Here is a 24283-nt window from a genome sequence, read left to right as displayed (position 1 = left end):
TCTTTTCAAAGGTTACTGCAGTGTCCTTAAAGAGGCCAGTTTACTACCGTAGGGTGTGCAGAGGTAGGAAACACATGGATGGCAACTGTGTGCTGCATGAAGGTGAAGTATGTATTGGAGTAAATGAAACAATTATGATATCCTTTGATGTATTACTTTAAAGTGCACTTACATCTGGATGGATTTCTTGGTGCTGAGGAGCAGTCAAGGTACTTTGGCCATACCTAAGGCAGGGTGAACAGATATTAAAAACAGAAGAGAGGTTTATAAAGCACATACATTTAAAGAATTTTCCTGACAATAACGTGAGACTGAATGGCTTAGGAATGTAAGGGAAGATCATTACACAATTGAGGTCCAAGCAGTCGAAGTTTGGAGTCTCCTAATTGTCATCATAGTGCTGGGAACAGTGAGTAGCATCTAGGAAATGGATGGTATACTCTTGGTAGAATTGTGGTAGCTGCAACATTCTTGAAAGTGGAATTTCATGATTTCTTAAAAACCTGTGCATTAGGCAGTGTACCTTGAAGTACATTTTCTGTCTGGCGGACAATCGTTTGAGGAAATTGCTAGATTGCAAAACATGGTCACATTTGCCCAGGAAAGCTACTCTGCAAATTGTAAAAGTCTGTAGTGTCTGCAACTTGTCTAAGGTGACTTCAGGCAAAGTAAGATAGAGAATATTACATTAGTCTATTTTTGACATAGCACATTCTGACATAACCTGAGCATGGAGTTCTTGTGGCACATAAGGAAGGTGTTATTGTTGGAGCATTAAGGTGTAGAAAGTTAGATGAAGGTGCATTAACATGCTTTGAGAGAAAGCTCCTTATCTAAGATGAACCTTAGAGATTTGGCTTGATGAAGTCTTGCCATTAGGTACTATCCTTGCATGCTGCTAAAGTTTTATGATATTTTTTGCACTGAAATTGCAAAAATTCTGCAATATCCATAACGGGATCTCAAGTAAGCATTTGGTCAGGTTGGCTGTAGAATTTAGAGCCTAATAATAAGGACTAGCAATTAACTGTGTATCATCTATTTAGGATAGTCAGCCATCAATATGATCTCATTAGGTTGGCCAGTGGGTGTGTTTAAATGGTAAAAATCCTTCGTGACAGATAAGAGCCTTGCAAGACTCCATGCTTAAGGCCAAAGTTATAGACTGATATTATAAGGCCACTGACTAGGTCTGGTCCTCTAGAATTGAAAAACACATTTCTTCTTCTGACACTAAAACTACTAGTTGTCGGAGTTTGCCCATAAGGGTAGCACGGGCAACTGTATCAAATGCTGTTGAGAAGTTAAATCAAATCATGGAAGCGGTAAATAAACAAGGTTTTGGTAGGCAGCGGCTACTGGCAATGGCAGAGCTGCTCCTTCCATACTGTGTTAATTATTTAAAAATTATCCAGCGGCCTGAGGGACCCACCAGAGAGCCGACAGCTGAGTGAGTGGTTCAGCAGCCCAAAGCACATGTCCACACTACTGTGCAGCTACTGAGCTAGGCTCAGAATCACAATGTTGTGCCGCAGGAGCAGTCATTGCGGCCACAGGTGACCCATATGAATTGCTTGAAATTTGCTTAATTATAGTGCTAGGGAGCGGTGACCACACTGGTGCTGATCCAACTTTCAGCGCAGCCAGCAGTGGTGTAACTTAAGAGCCTGGTGTTTGTAGTAGCTCTTTGACAGTCACATCCTGCTGGTGTGATCTGGTGCTGCGGGGCTGGACAGAAGGTAGTGGTGTGCCGACACCGCTCAGCAGTGCTCGGTAATCATTTTTATTTGGGTAGAACAAGCAGTACTATTGTCAAGTGTAATGCAGCGTCCTGACTGGCTGTAATGCATGCTCCTCACTCTCCTGATTTCTGGTGCTTTGCAGTAGAGTTTCTCGTTGCTCAAATGGGTGCAGTTTATGCTGCGGGGCTGGACAGCAGGTAGTGGTGTGCCGACACCGCTCAGCAGTGCTCGGTAATCATTTTTATTTGGGTAGAACAAGCAGTACTATTGTCAAGTGTAATGCAGCGTCCTGACTGGCTGTAATGCATGCGCCTCACTCTCCTGATTTCTGGTGCTTTGCAGTAGAGTTTCTCGTTGCTCAAATGGGTGCAGTTTATGACATTTATATGTTTTCCTCATCTTCATTGCTTGATTTTGCTTGTGAAAAAGGATCACTCATAGTCGCCCCGGTGCCTACTCGACTCACGGGGTCACACTCTGCGACTCTGGGCAATAGCTTGCTTAATCTCCACTACGGCCCCTCGCGGCGGGATGCCTGGCTTTCACCTTGTGGATACCCTGCCGGGGTATCTCACAGGGGAATACCAGGACGGGTTCCCTAAGCAAGCGCTTAGATACCATGTCGGTGATTTGCGCTATATAAATACATGTACATTTACTCATATTTAAACTGAAATTAGGAAAATGTCACACATAGCAATCTGAAACCTTGGCAGCAATGATTAAGGTTACCTTTTTTCAGAAGTTGATTAATAAGGCTTGTGAAAGTACAGTAACCATTCCAGAATTAACTGAAAGGTTGATTGTTGCTAAGGGCTGAAGGAAGTGATTGGGCTGGCATAAAGAAATGAGACTGGGCTAATATAGCGTGGATACTCAAATGAAATTTCTTTGGGTTTGGTAAGTCTGATGCCTCCCCAAGTAACAGGCAGGAGTTGAAAATTGTGAGCTAAAAACATGACTAGCTGTGTAAAGTTAGCTTTACCTTTTTGCATACATTTGCTCATACAGTGCTCTTTCTTTAAACAATTCCTGTGAAGGGGAGGTCACAAAGAAAGGTCTTTAGAAACACTGCAGTGTCTTACATAGGTTACGTGAGAAGTTTCTTTAGTGTAAAGTGCAATGACAAAGAAGTCTGATTTGGGCTTGGAAGATTTCAGCTGCTGCCTATAGCTGATAGCAACCGCCTGCATATAGTGATTTTGTCATTTAGGCTCTTAGCTGCCAGAGAAACAGCTGACTATTTTTAACATCATCTGAAAATACCTTATTTAGTTGTTTAAGTTATTTGGAAGACTTTATTTGAAGTTGGCTAAGGCATCCGTTAGTACAGGCAGAGGTTTAACAAGGTCGCCAGGATTCAAAGGTCCTATCAATGTTAATTATTGTCCATGGATGGCAGGTTTTTTATAGCATGGTGTTTTATGCAACGCATCCCACTAAAGGTTTATGTGGAAGGATATCAACTAGTAATCTTTCCTTAGTATGGATATGCACGGGGAATGGCTCATTCCACCACAAAGCACTGGAAAAGGTCTTCTGCCGGGACCTAGGAAAGGAGCCATGTGCCTATGTTTCGAGAGGGTTGAGGTTCCTCTTTCCTCTTTTGTATCCCCACAATCCATAGGTTGTTTCTACGGAAACGACCAGCGTATTCCACATAGTGTGCTAATTTGCTGGTGTTCTGTAGGAGTTTCTCTACTGGACTCTGAAGCTTATGTATATTGTCCTCTTCTCTAGAGAGCCTGCCCTCCAGCTCGGTCACTCTGTCACATTGTGGAAATTATAGCTTAAGAGGGTAAGGTCCATACTGGCTTCGCCGATTCCGGTTTCCATTGAGGAGTGGTTGTCTTTTTGTAGCCTGTAATATTGTGGTAGCTGTTTCCCCTATTGTACACCCGATCCTCTCAGTCTTGATAGGGTTTCGCTGGGCTTGGTGAATTGCTCACAGGAGGTCTACCCCCGGAATGGCTTGGATTGTCTCTGTCTATAGTATGGATCGGCAGGGTAAACGCCCAGGAACACCGACACCCGCAGCAACTTGGGACCCGGAAATTAGGCCTGGACCGCAAATTCTGTTCTGCTCACGGAATTTGGGTAATTTCGCGTTCTGCGGAAAACGCGAAATTGCCAAAAATGCTGCGTTCCGCGACTTTGCAACATTTTTTGCTTGTTCTCGTTCTCAAATGCGTGTTTGTGAGATATTTCCCCCCGAGCATGCAAACAGCGATTGCGAACAGTAAAAAAGCATCGCGAACAAGCAATTCTGCGTGTTCGCGGAATTTCTGCGTGTTCGAGGAGATTTTTTACCTTTTCGTAGAGATTTGCGCAACGCGATTATGCAAATTCTGCCCACCCCTACCGGAAATGAAAGGCCCAGCAACAGCCCTGCAGGTTTAATCATTAGTGCTCAGTTTGGATTGTGCATACAGGTTAGCGTGGGGGGTTGGGGGCGCCCTGTTGGGTCTCATCTCTTTTTAACATTAACTACACTGTGTGGAGAAATGATCAATTAGAGTAAGTTATTCACAGGCCTATACTTCCCATGCAGATATGGGCACTCAAGCATTGCTTTCTCACCCGGCAAGAGGGCCAAAGATGTTGGCGTGGATTGTAGACTGCTGTGAGGACTCCTACTATGTGGGGTAGCAGCATCAAAGCTTTTCCTGGGACCCCCAGTGATCCAAGGCAAGATGTCTGGCCCTCCCAGCCACCGCAGGGGTCTGGTCTGACCTACAGCTTCCATGTCACCAGGCCGATTGGTCAACCTCTTGGTCTCACTCGGGCTGACCCCGGCCAGTCTCGCCCCGCTCACCTCTGGACTCTTTTTTCGGGGTAAGGAGTGTGCCTTTCCTTGCGGTCTGCTCCTGTCCCAGGGCGCCACCTCCTGTCTCACCACCAGCCCGTAATCAGTTCAACCGCAGCCATCATCCTGGAGGCCTCCTCCTGCGACAGAGCTCCAACTGTGTCGCAGATGCGGAGCCTTCTGACTGCAATGACTGTACCAATCAGGTTGGACAGGGCAGGTAACCGGTGTAAGGCTGTGTAGAGGGTGCCTGTTGTTCCAGATGAATTTGGATAAGGACTGCGTTACCGGAAGCTGTAACTTAATGCTGCATGTGGTCAGCCATCTTACCAAGCTACACTCCCACATGGAACATCCCTATGTTGGAACACAGAATGAGGACAATGTTCTGAGCTTAGGCACTGAATCGAGTGGGTCGCCCATTGGAACGGGGTGTGTGATTGAGGCTCAAGGACTTCCTGTGGTGAGAGTGATAGGTTCAGTGCCTGTGATTTAGCTTTGTTAATCTTGAGGTCCAATATCTGTTTGTATGTATGGTGAAGCGAGACCAGTGTGAGGAGGGATTCCCTAGGGGTGGTCAGAGTAAGCTAAAGGTAATCTGCAAATAGCACAACTCTAAGTTCATCACTACCGAACAGGATACCCTTGATATTGGGCGACCATCAGATGTCTATGGCTAGGTGCTCCATTGCTAGAGTGAAAAGTAGGGGGAAAGCAGGCAGCCTTTTCGAGTACCTTTGCGAAAGTGTGCTTGGAGAGAGAGAAGCCCATTAACCCGGATCTGCGTGGTGGGGTCTACGTAAGGTGCCATTATCCGGGAGACCATGATTGGCCCCAGCCTGATCCTCTCCAAGAGCGCTCAGAGGAAAAGTCCAGTCAACCCTGTCAAAAGCTTTCTCAGCATCTAGGGAGACTAGACATGCCGGGATGTCCTGCCACTAGACTTTCTCTTCCAGGTGCGCTATGCGACATATGTTATAAATTGCTTCTTTTTAGGTAAGGTAAGGATACTCTTGCATAATTGTATCTATATTAAACTACCACAATCTGCATTTATGATTGCTGTTTTCCATTGTAATTGTTTTAATCTTCAAAAATTACCCCCGCTGCCACCCCTTCAGTTCCAAGGGTGTTTTTTCAGAAACTGAACACTGCAAGTGCTAATTTGAAACAGTCTATGCCACATTCTTTATCTTACTGGTGTCTTAAAAAGTTGAGTAGCTTAAGCTGCACTATTTTACAGTCTTAAGTGGATGCTTGTCAGAGGAAAATTAAAGGTATGTACTGGTTTTGACTTCAAATGTAACTGCATTTTTGACATCTAAAGTAAACAACAGAACATAACCAAATAATATACGCTAAGAAGCATAACACAATTAAGGCATAACAGACACGGCACAAAACAGTCAAAGCAGAACAACCACAGTACAACTCAACTACAACACAGTCAGTCACTCATCACTGCCTCCTGAAACCTGGTTTTATAATAACATGGTAAATGTTGTTTGCACCAATTTTGCCTTAACTTACCATCAAGAGAATGCTATAGCTCCATTAAAATGTTTTTGCAATCCAGCTCTAAAACCGTTAAGTCAATAATGGGTTGTCGGCTAATAGTCACTCCTTTAATCCTCTAGTCACTGACAACAACATATAAAACACATATGTTGCAGAGCACCAATTAAACCCTGTATGGATGAGCTCAAATAATTTTGATACGATTAAAATGTAATACAAATTAAATATTTTTTACTTAGAGGCCAAACCTGAAATTAAGCTACAGGATGTACCCATTATAAGAAACAACAGCTGTGTACTTGGCAAGCAGAGCTCTCTTCATTTCACAGGTAGCTCTGATTTAGCTATTGAGATTGACGGCACATTGTTATAAGTTGATAATTAATCAATTTCCTTATAAAAAATGTGCTGCAATGCGTAATTGTGTTTTTGGCCTTGGTGCGTTTTATAAATCAAGCAGAAAGAATAGATTTTCATAACTATCCGTTTACACTGAATTTTTGATTTCTTGACCAATTAACGCTTAACCCTCTATAACGTCTTAACCACGGGTCGCCTGATATTTTTAAAAACCTGTGTTTTTTATCCAGTAGGTCATGCATTGTCAATCCGTTTGGATTGTGTTCATATGACTAGTGTCTTTTGCTACTGTCGAGAGAGTATGCAATTGTAAATATGTGTATTTTTGTTTACAGAAAGAAATTTTGGAGCAGCAACAACAGGAAAGATTAGATACAAAATTCCAACGAGTGTGTTTGTTTTGCCATGAGGAGTTCACTGGAAATAGGTTTGTCTTTATCATCAAACATGTTTTATTTCAGATAGAAAAATTAACATATCTAAAACCATTTCTGAGAAAACTGAATAATTTCTTAAAAAACAAAACCAATCAAATGCGATAAACTCATAGGGCAAAAGGGGCATTACGTTTGGATTTACAAAAAGTGGTCACACATTGCTCCCCACATTTTTGCAAATACAATCTGATTTTGTGAACCAGCATAAGGACCCAATAGGTCAGTTCACAAGAAAGGGAATCTTAGGGGGCCGCCAAACAACCTCCCCAATTCATTATTCTTTAGGCAGATTGCAGTGTGCAACCCCACCTGTTATTGTTTACAATCACAAGGATTGTGGCCTGCAAGGGACAGCAGACCACCACTTCTGTGATTACATTCCAAAATGTTAAAACATGTTTTTCAAAGGGGGGTGATTTTCTTAAAGCAAACCGGGCTGCTTTATAAAAAAAACAACTGTATTTTGAGAGCAGGCAGGGAGTAAGTTACCATCCTAGCTTGGGAGCAGTAACTGGTCAATGGCTTGTGACCAAAATGTACAATCTTCTAACTTTATGAAAGAAAGCTTCAGTTATGTAAAGGACAGAGAGGCTAGGACTATGCAATACATTCTTCTTTGATTTTAGCCAGCAGTCCAGGAAAGCAGAATGATAGTCCACCATTCAATATCCAGCTGTCCATATAAAACAGTCCTCAAGAAAACTTACTTGCTCTTTGTGCTTTACAGTTGAGCTCTTATTCTTTTCATCCATCTATTGATAATCCGGTTTCTCGTCTGTTGTTCCTGGTGAAATGAACCAAGATGGTAAGAATTAATTCCTTCCTTGACAAAAAGCAAAATTCGCATTGCAAACAATTAAGAAGCCAACAGTTCCTGATATACACATAGTCCTATAATTTGTTTCCTTAATATATTTGATAATTTCCTTTATTAATATCTAGGAACATTTACATAGTGTCCCTGAAGGCTCAAATCATGCAAATTTTAAGCGTATTGATTACCAATGATGCTACTCCCATTATTACCTTAATAAAACATTTTGAAAGTCACATTCTGAGCATTCTCCAATCAAGCCCCCAGTCAGAAGGCCTTAGATGACATAACCCTTTTTACCGAGAGGTGTCCAAAACTAGATGCATCTATGGCAGCTTTAGTCAGTACACCGTAAAATCATCTGGCAATCATAGGAGATGAAACAGGCCTGTACAGTTTCTTAATAGCAATCAGCAATTGTCTCGTACCTCCTGTGCTTACTTCCTCCTTTATGGTGCCGTAGGCTCTCAGTTATTTTACCACACAGAGTTTAGGATTATCCAGAAAAGTTGGATAGTGTAAGGTATTGGTGTTGGATTTACTCCTTGAACTTACAGTGAATATGACCAATTGTGGAGTAAACATCTTATTTGAAATAACCTTATGCTCTGACATCAGAAACTCGTTTAGTAGAAATGAGACATAGCAACATTGCTAACTTATCTATAATCTCCCCCTGACAGAATGTAGTTATCCAGTCATAATTCCAGTAGACGTAGGACCACATTCACATCCCACAAGCAGTTGTTTATGGTTACTGCAGTGACTGACAGTCAAACCACTCTGAGTAACTTTCAGACCCTTGGATGATCACCCACTGATAACCCCATATAAAGTACATTACCCGCCAAAATCACAGACCAAAATGCATGAACAGTGTGATATGTCATTTCACCACTTGCTAATTCTGACAGAAAATGTAGTGTATACACTACATCAGCCTCTATAGGATCCAGATTCCATCCCAGACACCAATGGGACCATCTATGCCATGCAAACCTTTAACGCTTGACTGTGGACTCCAACCAGGCTTTCTTAATGAAGCATATTCTAAAATTCATAGATCTCAGCGTCTCCAGTAATCTTCCTTGCCATAAACTGGAATGAGTTACTGTGTACATCAATCTGAATATTTGGAAGCGGGAAAGAAGTGAGAGGAAAAGAAGGATTGGAGAATCCAAAAATGGTCCATTAAGAACTGGCAACCAAGCTTGTGATCTCCAAACCAGTGTCCTCAAGATCAGGTCGGCATTCTGCCTCCTCACCTGTGCCATAAGTCTCATAATCATTAACAATGTAGGAAGCCTTTATCTGTTACTTCCGGCAGGGGATCCACTCTCCAGTTAGATGCAACACGGTCTACTTTGCATGATCTCTATTTGTTCCTAATTCTCTGAAACATCGTCTAGTCTAGTTGCCATTCCCTAAATTCCTTTAGCTGCTTGAAGTTCCATTCTGCAGTCAGATTCTGCCTCCCTGGAAGGTATCTTCGCCTGTGACTGAGATTGTTTTGTCCAAACAGAAATGCCAAAAATATTTGGCTAGTTCTACCAGAGCTTTTGACTTTGTTCCCTGTCCTCTGTTAATGTACCAGACCTTGTAAACATTGTCCCTTTTTAGTTTAATGGAGCAAGATACCTGGTCTCATATCATGCATTCCAGAACAATTGACCCCAATAGTAGGTCTATATAGGTGATGTGCATTCATCTTTTCTGTTCATACCACAGACATCCTGTGGCAATATCCCAATACTGAGCTCCTCCACCTGTTCCACTTGCACGCAGTTATATGATTAGGTCCTGAGCTGTGCTGAAAACGGTCTTGCAACTCCAGATTTCCACGTGGCCGCAGTATTATTTAATTTCCATTTTGGCCTTCGCTGCCAAAGGGTTATCTCTTCTGCATAAATCAAACCCTTCTGAGATGTGCCATGAGTCTCCGAAATACCCCGTAGTTTAGGGCTCCTGAGAATATCACCTATATTGAAGGCCTATAGAAGTTCTATGATACTCGCTAGATGCCTTAATGGCAAGTGTTGACTTAACAAAGTTCTCTGCAGTTCTTTCCTGATAACTGCCTCCATCTTCTTCCAAGGGAGCTTTAGTGTTGGCTCTACTGAGTCTATTATGAATTCCAGAAAAGTAATTCTCTAAGTCACTTTGGATTTTTGCATGTTGATGTCAAATCCCAGTCCCTGTTGAAGATAATTTCTGTGTTCAGTTGGTCCTAAAGCTAGTAGGATCCTGGCTGGATATCATCCAAATAGACATCAAATACCTCTGGATCTCAGAAGGACTGCGACCTGCCTCCATACTTGGGTGAAGCACCACGGCGCGAAGGAGAAGTTGAATGGTAAGGGTTGACATTCTTATACCTGTTGTCTCCATTTGAATTGGAGAAATCTCCTGTGAGGTGCATACATTGGAAAGTATGCATCCTTCAGATTTAAACTGACCATCCAGTTGTTTGGTACAAAGATGTGTTTGAGGAGGTGGATGGGATCTTCAAATGGTCCTATACCAGCCATTCGTTGAACTCTTTTAAATTGACCACTGAGCAATTACTCCATTATTTTCTTTCTACTTGAAAGAGGTTGCTAGTGATCACTTTTTGGTGTAAGTAAGTAGGCAACATAGGTATTCCACTTCTAGATCTATAAGATTTTTGTTTCATAGAAGGTAAGGGGTATGGGTCTCTAGGTCTGAACTGGTGTTCCGGAGAGCTCTATTTGGAATCCTTGCACCATCTGGAAGACCCAAGCCCCTGTGACCGCCCTCAATTATTGCAGAAGTAGACTCTTTTTCCTATTCTTGGTTGGGAAAAATGGATAGTCCTTACCTCTAGATCCTCTTGGTGCATAAGTGCCACCACGGAAGGAGCCTCTAACTTCCCAGCCTCTTCTGGTGCCTTGTGTGTGGAAGAATCCTCTGAATCCTTTCTGATTTTTCATTGGAATTTTTTTTTTTTGCCACCTTGATTTCTTCGGGAGACTGGAGTGTAACACCTGCCGGTTGAGTACTTCATGCCTCTATCGGCCCCACGAAAGAACTTTTGGCTGAAAATTATTTTAATGGACTGTTGGGCCGTGGCCAGTGATGAAAAGGTAGTACATATTTTCTAAGTTCTTTATTGAAAGGTTCCCCCAAAAGTTCCTTAATGAAAGGTTCTGCCACAGAGTCCACCTCTGTGGTTGGAAATTCACCCAACTTGGGGTTTATATTTATCAAGAGAGAAACTTGTCACTGTCCTAAGTCTTCAATCGCCCTTGGTTACAGTGGGCTAATAGGACAGTGATAACTGCCCTTCTAACCCTCCAGTCACCTTTGGATACAGTGAGGCTGGTTATTACCTGTTTTATACTGTGGTACTATCTGACACTGGAGGTACACTCAATGTCGCTCCATGGTCAAAGAACCGCTCTGTTGTCAACAGCTTTTGAGTAGCCTGTGAAATGATTAGCATATCGGTTGCTTTCTAAAATGTGGAGGTTTACCCTGTCTCCCAAAGCTATGTCCAAAACTCCACAGTCTTGCCCAGTGCAATCAGAGAATCAAGTGTGTTCTGTAATTATACGCCCCCTAATGAATCCAGGAGTAGCCATGCTCTGCCCCTTGTAGCTCCGCCCCTTGTGGGGCAATGCCCGGCGCAAGCCGGTCTTTCAAATTGTTTGAGGTAGAGTGCGACGTTTGCAGGTCAATCACCTGCTCTTCGGGAGACTTCCGCTTCGTTGGTGTCTGCTGAACTCCAACTGAATATACCGATTATGGGTGCATGGTGAAGGGAATCCGGCAATTCAGTGTTGAAGCACCCTGCTCTGAGAGAGGATTTTATGGCGCTACTCTAGCCTTGCGAATAAAAGTATTCAGTAACTCGTTCAAAGCCCTCCTAAAACATCATTAAATGTCAATAAAAACACCCATAAAACAATCCTTAAGAAATGGCACTTATGTGACTGCTGAGCACTGATGAAGTGGGTTTTTATTGAGGATTGTTTCATATGGATAGTCGGCTATGGATTGGTAAACTGCCATTCTGTTTTAAGGACTTATGGAATTTGTCGTCCTCTATTTATTGTAGTATTGATGTTTTAATGGGCTGCTGGTAAAAATAAAGACAAAAGTAATGCATTATCTGAGCCTCCAGTCCTAACATAAAATTCCAGTCGCAGCTCATTGATGCATAGCTTACTGATTCACAGTTTTGATGGTGGGAGAGTGTTGTTAACATCAAGAGTGTATATGACCTATTGTATCAGGGTTTGGTTCCCAGCCTGCTTGCTCTAGCTGAGCCCTAGTTTGGATCTGATAACATAATGGAAGCCCAGGTCAAGTGTTTTGAAGATTTGAGAAATTGGTTCTTTACTTAACCTCCTCCTAAAAGGAGGTTGGCTCTGGTTACAGATCCCTTGTGGTATGACATGGATTGAAGGGCAGCAATGTGTTGTCTAATTAATGCCCTCAAAGGTGGCTCCTCTCAAGAAATCTGGACAGCCATAGCCACCTATAAATCTGTCCTAAAGAAAGCAAAAGTAGCCTGGGACACAGCCTTCTGGAACAACATTCTGATTGCTACCCCATCTGGGGACAAGGGGCCATATGTAGGTGAGGCAATAACGGTCGATAACAGTGAAATTCGGTAAAGTTCACCGTTACCGACCCGTATTTAGGGATTTGAGATGTGGGAGGCAGGTTTCAAGGATTCGGTAATTTACCGAATCGGTAATTTAAGGATTCTGTAATTTACAGAATTCTCAAACTACCGAATCGGTAAATTACCGAATATGGAAACCTATGTAGGAGGCGCTCAAGTGAGTGCATTTTTGCATTCAGGATTCGTTATTTACCACCAACTATAAGTTGGTGGTAAATACCGAATACCTTTAAAAAAGCATTTTTTTGCTTTTTTTGTCAGTGGCATGTGGCTGACATCAATTTCTTGCTGCAATCAACCACCTCAACACTGTTAACGACAGGATTCAATTCACCCACACTCTAAACAACACCGAAATTGCTTTTCTGGATGTACTTGTCAAATTGTGCGGTAATCAATTTATCACTTCCATTTTTACCAAAGCTACAGATCGTAACAATTACTTGCACCATAAAAGTTTTCACCAACCAAGTTTGAAAAAGCATCTTCCGTACTCACAATTATTGAGAGCTAAGCGTATTGCTTCTACCGATGACCTATACAACACTAACAGTTCAAAAATTGTTCAAAAATTCCACCAACGTGGATATCCAGAGCATATCACAGCGGCTGCTGAAGATAGAGTAAAACTCAAGAACCGAGATGAGTTACTTAAACCCAAATTGAAAGTTCAACAGCAAGTGACCCGTAATGTCTTTGTATCCAAATACTCCACAAAATCAAGACAAATAAAAGAGGTTATTCGCAAACACTGGCCATTACTGCAATCAGAAACTGAATTCAATCACATTTTTGAAACACCTCCTATTTTTGCCTACCAACGCACCCGGACCATTCAACAACTTATCAAGCAACCCACAACCATCAGACAAACCATTTTTAAAGGAACTATCCCATGCCACAACTGCAGCCATTGCAATAGTATAATTCTTGGATCTACCATGATGCACCCCACCCAAGGAACTGCCATTAATCTCCGAGTTAATGCTACATGTGACACGAACAATGTTATCTATATGATAAAATGCCCATGTGGTCTCCCTTATGTGGGCAAGACTGAACGAAAAATAAAAATCAGGTTAAATGAACACCGGAGCAATATCCGTACAAAAAATCTGAAATCTAATATTGCGGTACACTTCAGTCAACAGTCACACAACCCGAGTCAGATTCGCTTCCTGATTTTGGAAACAGTGGAGAAACAACCACATATCGACAACAATAAACGATTACTACAGCGAGAACTACACTGGATATATAGACTGCAGGCGATTCAGCCTAAAGGACTCAATGAGCGCCTTGAATTTGAATGCCATTTATGATTAAGGATTTGATACCATTAACTGAATACACTGTAAATATTGACCTCCATTTAGCTGTGAAATGATAGTAATTTGTAAATAGTTGCATTTAAACAGTATTCCCAACCGGGGGTGTACCTATAAGTTTGTTTACATTTTTCTCATTGTTTCATTGTTCTATGTTTATGTTTTGTCCAGTATATTTTCGTGCATAGCATTTTTTGACTCACTTTTGACTGTGTTTCAAATGTATTATTCTTGTTATCCCCGTTTATGTTTCTCCATTTCTCTATGTCTACTTTCTTATCTCTTTCACGTTTTACTTTTTTTATTTTATCACGGGTTGTTTATTTTCTGGTTCTAATTGATGCATGCTACCCTCGTTTCCCAAGCCCATCGGGCTTCATACACTCGCATGCCGCGTATGTCTTTTTTCCATGTCTACTTTCCGATTTTCCTTTTCAATGCGCTACTGCGCATGTGTGGCGTCTTCCGGGTTCCTGCTAATCACGGAGCTGGGTCCTCGCCAACACTTGGTTACCCGACGTTGTTCCTTTGAGCCTGATGTTACTCTGGTAAGCCACTGCTGATTCTATCGTCAGTCTGTTTCTATATCACTACGTGAGCTTTCGACACGTCGATGGTCTGATTTAACTGCATGGGGAATTATAGTTTATGGTGCCGCTATTAACTACACCTATGGTTTTTTTCACACCGTTTTTCTCTTGAGTCACATAACTCGTGTCTCCTTCAACTTGTAAATAGTCACCGTCGTTTTCTGGACCTTCGTTTCTTGCAGTTCTTTTCAGTTTCTTTAAGCACTGAGGACATTTTCTTCGGGCACACTCATTATTTCCGTTCGGGTTCTGATGTATACCTCCCATTGTTTATTTCCGATCCATTCACTTTCCATTAGACTTGATCTAGTCATTTTAAATTACGCACATTCATTTGTACTTTACCGTCTCCTGGATAAATACTAGTGTACCTACTGTTGTCATTTCTACTTAATTACAGACCCCCTGAGGAAGCGCACTTTAGTGCGAAATGCATTGGGGAATTTAAAATTATGTGGATCAGTAACACGTCGTTTGAGATTCAACAATGAAAATGAAATATAAGATGTTAATATTCAATCATATGAATGGAATATGGTGATTAACAAATAAATGATTTAAACAAACGTAAACTGGATTCAACTAAAACTGACAAATTATTTTGGATTAATTACGTATTACAAGAGACAGCACAACCGTGCTTTAAGTGTACTTCAGGTTATTCCTACTCGCCGTAGGATTTCCCGCAGATACATGTATATGTGCCACATGTGCACACATGCACGATTCAGGGGTGCAACAGGGTGTCAATGTGACACCCAGCCACCCTTGGATATGTTCCCCCTATTACCGATTCGGTATTTACGGAATCGGTAATAGTGAATGGCTTCCCATTCATTCCTATCGACCTCCAGGCCCATAGGAATGAATGGGAATTACCGAATCGGTAAATACCGAATCGGTAATAACGAATATTACCGATTCTGTAAAATTTACCGAATTATTACCTACATACTATTTACCGAATTTCAAATATCGAATCGGTAAAATTCGGTATTCAAATATCGAATCGGTAAAATTCGGTATTTAAAAATCGGTAAATAGTGATTACCTACATATGGCCCCAGGTGCCTTTTTTGGCATATGATAACCTAAGTCGAGCAAAATGAGACCAAATTCCAATATTCTCCCGCAAGAGTGTGTTAATCCCTTTTTCAATCACTTTATAGTAAACCCCGGCTCACTCTTTTTTTACTCCAGATTCTGATGAGTTGGGTAATGTTCCTCCTATACCATCTTGCCCAAGTCTCCAGGGACTAAAACAAGCTAAAGACGTAGGCTTTTATTCTGTGCCAGAAGCAATAAACACTATCTGTTCACAGAATACAGACAACGCCTCGGTGGTAGACAGAATCCCTGTGGATTTATTTGTATCTGAACCTGTTATCTGGGCTCCTTTTTATATATATTTTTTATTTGTTTTAAAGAACTTTGTTATTTTCACACCTAAACTGAGCGGTCATACACAGAATCCTTTGAGACCATATTCATCAACTTATTTCCATTATAGACGTTTGAGTCCCAAACACATTGCACAGTTAAATATGCTTGTAATTTTCCATGGCACAGCGTCCAAACCAGCGGTAGACACAGGCAGGGTTGTCACAGGCATCAACGTCTACATACTACTGCTGCAATCGGTCTCATCACCTTGCTCGCTACCAGTCCCTGTTGGGTTTAACAAGTTCCTGTATAGCTCTCTCCAGAGTGCTACATCCTCCTCCAGCTTTCCATCCATACGACAGGCTTTCATTTTCAGTTCCTCCGCCAGGGACCACTCTAACATCCCTCATTCAACTCTCAAATGATGGAGCCCACTCACCCATCCAATAAATGGCCACCCTCCGTTTAGCCAACACCAGCGCTAGCTGCAACAACCTATTGCCCATTTTCCTTTTTTTTAGATGCGGCACCAGTCCCATGAGGCACTGTTTAGGCGTAGCCTCTAGGGAAATTCCCACCCCTTCACCGAGCCTTGTCACACATTAAGCCAATACCGATGAATGTCTGGGCATTCCCACGCCAGGTGCATAAATCCAGCATCGGCTCTGTGCCATATAGGGTATTCATGTGTTATCTGGGCTCCTTACTTAAACTGTGTCTCCAGTGCCATCATCGCAGAGGCACAGATCCCTGCAACCTGAAAACGTGCAGAAATTATTCCCATTTTTAAGAAAGGACTTAAATCTGACCCAGCAAACTGCCGCCCAATAATCCTCATAGAATCTAGTCAAAAAGTATTTTGCAAACTGATTTTGGACCGTCCTATCGTAGGGCGGGAACCCATAGCAAACTGCTTTGGTTTTTGAAAGAGAGAGTAGGAACCCTGCTCTCTCTTTCAAAAACCAAAGCCGATTGCTTTTCTGCATGTGGAGCAGCATGTTAGCTGCTCCCCATGCAGAAAAGCAATGCAGGCTCCCGCAGGATGCGGGGAGCCGGCAGGGACCGTGGGTGACTTGGGGACCCCCCACGGACCGTGGGTGACTTGGGGACCCCCCACGGTCCCCAGCAGGGAGGGCCAGGCCCCGGAGAATGGGGTCCCCTGGGGCCAGAAGTGACCCGGGAGGGGGCCCACGCGGTCACCCTCCCAAATAATTAAAAAAGAAATTAAAAAAAAAGAAGGCAGGCCGACTCCGGGGGATGGGGTCCCTGGGGCCTTAAGTAGCCTGAGGAGGGCGTTATGGTGTCCCCGGGGCCTGGATTTAGCCACGGGAGGGGAGCCACACGGCCCCCCTTCCAGTTAAAAAAATAAAAAAGTAAATATTGGGGGTCACGCCCCGGGGGATGGGGTCCCCAGGGCCCAAATAAAGAAAAAGGGGGGCTACACAGACCCCTTCTTAAAAAAAAAAAAAACTCGTTCAGGGAGGAGGCCAAGCCCCCTCCCTGCACCATTCTGCAAACGCGCCCCCTGGCACGTTTGCAGAGGGGGAAGTAATTCCCCTTGAATACTGGGGATACCTGGGGGCCTAGCAGCTCACCAGGAACCTCCAGTATGCGCCAGGGGGCTGCCTTGCAGAGAGGTGTAATGAGGCCACGCCCCTTTTTACGCCTCTCTGCAACGCAGCCCCCTGGCGCACACTGGTGGTTCCTGGTGGGCTAGTTGGCGCCCAGTTACCCCCAGTATTCAAGGGGAATTAGTTCTATCTCTGGAAAAGCGCCAGGGGGCTGCGTTGCAGAGAGGTGTAATGAGGCCATGCCCCTTTTTACACCTCTCTGCAACGCAGCCCCTTGGCGCATATTGGAGGTTCCTGGTGGGCTAGTTGGCCCCCAGGGATCCCCTGTATTCAAGGGGATTTAGTTCCCCCTCTGGAAACGCGCCAGGGGGCTGCGTTTCAGAGAGGTGTAATGAGGCCATGACCCTTTTTACACCTCTCTGCAACGCAGCCCCCTGGCACGTACTGAAAGTTCCTGGTGGGCTAGTTGGCCCCCAGGGACCCCCAGTATGCAAGGGGACTTAATCCCCCAACTTAGAACGTGCTTCGGGGCGCGTTTGCGCAGTGGTGAAGGTAGGGGGCGGGGCTTGAGGTGATATGTGTGCAAACATGCCCTGTGGCGTGTTTTAAGTTGGGGAATTAATTCCTCTTCAATCCAGAGGTCCCCTTGTGGCCAATTAGCCCAACAGGTACCTCCAGTAAGAGCCACGGAGCTGCGTTGCAGAGTGTTGTAAAAAGGGGGCGTGGCCTCTGAACACCTCTGCAACGCAGCTCCCTGGCGCATACTGAAGGTATCTGGTGGGCTATTCGGCCCACAGGGGACCTCAGGATTGAAGAGGAATGAATTCCCCAACTTAAAACGCGCCACAGGGCGTGTTTGCACACATGTCACGTCAGGCCCCGCCCCTTTTCTTCACTATTGAGCAAAATATTCCTCTAAAAACCGCCGAACTACGAATTCCGATTTACTCACCGGTTATCACGTGAGACGTCAGTGCTGCATCTTTTAGCCGAGTACGGACCCTGAAAAGTAAATCTAAGCGTACTTACCAGTAACTTGTATTTCCTTCATTAGGAATCTATTGTGCGGATTTCACCAGAAAAGTTTCTAAGTGTCTATTTTTGAGACGTACAAATATTCCTCTAAAATCAGCCGAACTACGAATTTTGATTTACTCACCTGTTATCAGGAGGGACTCAGTGCTGCATCTTTCAGCCCACTACTGATCCTGAAAAGTAATTCTAACCATACTTACAGTAACTTGAATTTGTTCCATAGGCTAACACGGACTGATTTCACTTGGAAATTCTTCTAAGTGTGGAGTTTTGGAACTTTAAAAAATTCCTCTAAAATCAGCCGAACTACGAATGCCGATTTACTCACCTGTTATCCGGAGAGACCTCAGTGCTGCATCTTTCAGCCCACTACTGATCCTGAAAAATAATTTTAACCATACTTACCAGTAACTTGAATTTCCTTCCATAGGATCTCATTGCGCGCTATATTAAATATATATAAATTAAAAAATATATACAATAAAAAAAACAAATATTACAATTTCAATATTTTTAAAAACATTTTTTTTTCAATTCATATTAAAAATATGTAATGTAATTAAAAAAAATATCTAAAAATAAGTACTTTAAAACAATGTAGTAAATCAGTATAAAAAAAATAACAATTAATGCATAAAACAATTATCCTTTACAAAACCTTTGAAATTCACTGAAAAAAACATAGGTTTCAGCCATGATATAGTTAAAAATTAGCATTTAAAAAACCTTAGAAATTCACTGAAAAAACCATAGGTTTCAGCCACGTTATAGTTATGAATAAGCATTTAAAAATCCTTAGAAATTCACTGAAAAACCCATAGGTTTCACACATGTTATAGTTAGCTGGACATTTCACTCATACAAAACCATTGAAATTCCCCCGTTATAGTTAGTTCAGCTACTTATAACTCGCGGGCCCGCATGCACTGCTGATGACGTCACATATTACATCACTCATGACATGGTCAGTGACATCACTCATGACATCTCAAATGGCATCACTCATGACATCACTGATGACATCATCCTTGTGAAAGAGTGGCAGACCTCCTCTCACCGTAATATAACCTTTGATACACACATTCAAAAATAGAAACTAAAATGTAAAAAAAAATTGAGATACCAATACCAGTTACAACAACCTATTCAGTAATTCCAACATCTACATACACATCCACTCATTCACCAACAGTTCTATGTAGTCACTCATACATGTACTCACTCATCATATGTACTCATACACCTATACATCCTGTTACACACCGATACTCATCCATAGAGTTACTAACACATACTCACACATGCAAATACAGTATCAAACATCCATTTACTTGCATATACAGCTATACATGGGGATGGGGACACAGATCTTCTAGAGGAAGCCCCAACAATAGATGAACTTTTAACCACCATCTGATAACTGCCAAAAGGGAAAGCAACCGGGTTGAACTGCATGCTCTTTCAGTTCTATGCTGCCTTCTCAAATCAAATTAAAGACACTTTATTAAATCTTATCAATCACATCTTTAAAGGGGGACTGCCTCCGAAGTCATGGTCCCGGGCAAAAATAGTTATCTTCCCCAAAAAAAGTAAACCCCCGGAACAACTTGGCTCATATCGGCCCATCACTCTTAACAATTCAGACTCCAAAATATATTCGAAAATGTTGGCAAATAAATTAGCGCCAATTATCCACAAGGTGGTAGCTCAAAGTCAACATTGCTTCATTCGAGGCAGATCTACTATCAATCACATTCAGCGGGTGATCACCCTGTTTGACGGCATGGATGTTACAGGAGACCCTATGGCTCTGGTGCTGCTTGATGCGGAAAAGGCGTTCGATAGGGTCTCCTGGCCCATCCTATGGCCAGACTGGGCATAAAGGAAGGGTACATACAGGCAATTCAAAAACTAAAAGTGAACCCTAGGGCCGTAGTCATGGTGAATGGCAGTTTAACTGAGGAACTGACGATATAACGGGGAACCCGGCAGGGCTGCCCTTGCTCACCACTGCTTTTCGCAATCTATATAGACCCTTTCATCCGCAAGAGAATGGTGCAATCAAACCCATAATTTCACAGGACTATGCCACCAAAACACTTGCATATGTGGATGACATCGCATGCGTGACAGCCGAACCTAACACTGCCATGACTGCTATCGAAGGGGAGGCAAATCATTTTGGCATGGTGTCCGGATATGCACTTAATAAAAGTAAAACACAGATTGTGCTAAATAAGAACAGCAATATGCAGGATGCACGGGTGGTGGAACATGTTACTTACCTGGGAGTCAGTATAACATCCGATCTGGACAACCTGGTTAATATAAACTTGAAACCTATGTTACCTGCTATACAGAAAGATCTTCAGCGCCTAGACAACTTGCACCTTTCTATTATTGGAAGAGTGAATGTGATTAAAATGACCTTTTTCCCTAAAATTCTATATCTTTTCAGGGCAATCTGCTTGGAATTTTTATCCTCGTGATTTAAATCACTAGAACAGGTGTTTTCAAATTTTGTCTGGCCATACTCACAACCTCGGCGGGCATTTAAGCTTTTCACGCTACACAAAAATAGAGGACTAGCGCTCCCTAATCTAAAAGCATACTATTGGGCGACAGTGTTATTATATAGCAACGAGATGTTACAGAACACCTGGGGATTGGAGGAGAGAGAGGAGCACACAACTTCTATATTTCAACTACTCTTAGGATGGGAAAACAGAGGGTATTTCTGGCGACATATCCACAATAGTTACCACAAGAAAGTAAAATTTAAAACATTACTCAGTGGATTTAAGGTGTGGAAGGCTGTTAGGAAAATGCTGGGTATAGGGAGATGGTATTTTTACACTCCCTAGAAAACAATCCACTTCTTCCAGGAATTTTTAATGACAGTTATATACATAAGTGGCTGGATGAGGGGATTGTGCAAATAGGCTGTTTACTCTCCCCGGATGGGATTCACTCCTTTGAAGAATTGAAAAACAACTTCGGTCTGGCTTGGCAAGACTTCTTCAAGTACCTTCAAATTAGAGACTTCTTATCACACAATTTTGGGTGGCAGGGAGCATAAGAAAAACAACTTAGTGGAGACTTTAATTCATGGTAAAAAAAAACACGATTGGGCAGATTTACTGCACAGTTCACGGACGATATGGTAAAAACGTCACAGAAATGGCAAGAGAAAGTCAGAGTATCTGATGCCGAATTTAATTATGCTTTTTTCAATGTCACAAACGATTCTCCCGTCAACCAAATTGCAGGCACAATTTTTTAAAACTTGCTTCTTTCTATATTATACCCCGGATAAAATAGCTAAGTGGGGAAGTGGCAAAAGCACATGCTTCCCTAGATGCAGGCTCTATAGCGTTGACTCACAACACATCTTCTCTACTTGTGCCGGACTAAGATCTATCAAACAAGAAATTGAGAGGTTTTTATCAACAGTGCTGCAAAGCCCAATAGCTGTATCTAGTGATGTTATCCTACTTGGGGCAGCAGATCCTAACAATGCTATAGTGGGACATGAACTCATATTTATAGCTATGGATGTTTTTAGACTATGCATTGCCTCATCTTGGCTAGACTCTACGGCCCCTTCTTTTCAGCATTAGTTAGCTAGATTCCTGGCCATCTCAAATATGGAAAGAGCTATACATAAACGGAAGGGCAGAAGGCGACGCAAAAGAGGGTAAGAAATATGGTCTCCCCTATTGGAATGGTGCCAGCCTCAAGGCAGGAATCGAATACATGTATTCGGAGTTTAAACTGATACTAGCAATAACAACTCTGTAATTGTAAGTATTAATTAATATGTAATTGTTATGAGATAATTCACGTAAATGTAAATATATGCATTCTTATCTGACCGCTGGGTGGGGGGGCGGGCGAAAAATCATTGTGCAAAAATCTGAATAAAGATATTTAAAAACAAAAAAAATAGAAATGAAGATTTTCAAAACAATGGACATACCAATATCACTTACAACACACCTATTTAGTAATTCCAAGATCTACACACACAAATCCACTCATTCACTAACAGTCCTATACAGTCACTCATACATGTACTCACTCATCATATATACTCATACACCTATACATCCTGTTACACACCACCGCTCATCCACACAGTTACTCACACACAGTCACACATGCAAAGTATCAAACATCCATTTACTTGCATATACAGTCATACATACACTACCACACTTACTTCTACAGAAACGTACACATACTTACTCTCTTAAACAATCACTTATAGAAACACATACTTATTTATACAGGAACTCTTCCAATTTCTCAGTCTCACATATACTCACTTATATACATCAATACTCATATATACTAGTTTAAAACATATGTAGTTACTCATAAAGATACTATTGAGAGATCATTCACTCACTAACACACCCATACACACACTCATCCACCCATACAGTCCTGCACACATGCTGTCTTCAAAACAGATACAAACAGTGAGTCAGTCATTCATGCATCTATTTGCTAAGTAATACCCAAACAAAACCATACAGACACTCATACTGATACTCAAAAACAACTAATAACCCATATATACACTCATGTAGCTACTCACCAACCCATGCAGCCAATTATACACAAAGTGAGACACTGATACAGATATTTACATGTTTAAACATTACTCGCTAATACATGTGTTCATTAACATACACTTAAGTCAGTTATACAATCAATTTTACAAAAAACATCCATTTAGACACTTATTTACCCATTTATTCTTCAATCGACCTTTAGATATACATATATAAAAAATATTTATTTTTCAGAAAGACACACATTCACTGGATGATGTCATCAGTGATGTAATTTGAGATGTCATCAGTGATGTCATGAGTGATGTCACTGACCAAGTCATGAGTTATGTAATATGTGACGTCATCAGCAGTGCATTGCGGGCGCGTGAGTTATAGTTAGCTGAACTAACTATAACAGGGGAATTTCAATGGTTTTGTATGAGTGAAATGTCCAGCTAACTATAACATGGGTGAAACGTATGTTTTTTTCAGTGAATTTGTAAGGTTTTTTAAATGCTAATTCCTAACTATAACGTGGCTGAAACCTATGTTTTTTTCAGTGAATATATATATTATATTAGATTATATATATATATAATGAGACACGCTCCCGGTCTCAAAACGCGGGCACCAACAGAAGCGTTCCCTCTGTGACGGGGACATTTGAGAGGATATATATATATATATATATATTATACCTACTGAAGGTTGCCAGTAGGTAGTTCTAGTTAGGACCTATTATCCATAGGAAAATCGTAACATTCTTTTCCCAATTACTTTGGTCCCAGTTGACGAATCTTCGCGAAATTTTCAAAACTCGTGGGGCTCTCCGGTCAGCTCCTATCTCAGACGTTTCGGGGTGATTCAGCAAGCAGGGGCTGAGAAAAAAGGGGGTTCCCAAAACGTGTTTTCTCCATGTTAATTGGCATAGGAAACTTTGGACACAGATACAACCCGAATGGCTGAACGGAATGACACCAAATTTGGCAGAAAGGTAGCCCTTGGCTCAGAATGAACTCTTTTTGTTAAATGGTGTATATCCGTTCAGTAGTTCCTGAGAAATTTGAAAAAGAAAAAATATTGATATCTGGACGAAGCCTAACCACACATGTCCTCGTGAGATGTGATTGGCTGTCAGCACTTAATCCTGGAATTGCTGGCAGCCACCTTGGGACTAATATACATGATAGTACCCCATTGAAATGCGTTGTAGTGAATCGAAGATTTTGAGGGTTACCAAAAGGAGAACTATAAAGGGTGATAACAGACTTTAGTTACATTAGAATTCATATGTTGATGGTACCATACTACTTTCAGGAATTGTAGTGCAAGTGGTGAAACACCTGATCGTATCAAAGTCGACAAGAAGGTTCGGCTGGGTTGGTTTATGTTCCAGCATTGTTTTTTGTCTTTACTCTTGGGTGCATAGATTACTTTATGGACTGTGCCAGTGATTTCCTTGTACTTGGAGGCTTAGAAATTCCAG

At 42.0% G+C, this 24283-nt stretch overlaps 1 protein-coding gene across 2 annotated transcripts in view; it reads left to right on the top strand.

The window, feature by feature from the left end:
* ZNF277 (zinc finger protein 277) overlaps nucleotides 1-24283 on the top strand; it is a 716997-nt gene that overhangs the window by 275820 nt on the left and 416894 nt on the right. For both annotated transcript variants that reach the window (XM_078674468.1, XM_078674475.1), the window contains exon 5: nucleotides 6762-6853. In XM_078674468.1, coding sequence (XP_078530594.1) covers nucleotides 6762-6853 — 92 coding nt within the window. The remainder of the gene's footprint in view (nucleotides 1-6761; nucleotides 6854-24283) is intronic.

Source organism: Lissotriton helveticus, chromosome 1_1 (assembly GCF_964261635.1).
Source record: "Lissotriton helveticus chromosome 1_1, aLisHel1.1, whole genome shotgun sequence".
Classification (NCBI taxonomy): Eukaryota; Metazoa; Chordata; class Amphibia; order Caudata; family Salamandridae; genus Lissotriton; species Lissotriton helveticus.
Note: the sequence above shows the minus strand (reverse complement) of the source record. Positions and strands in the feature narration are given on the sequence as shown.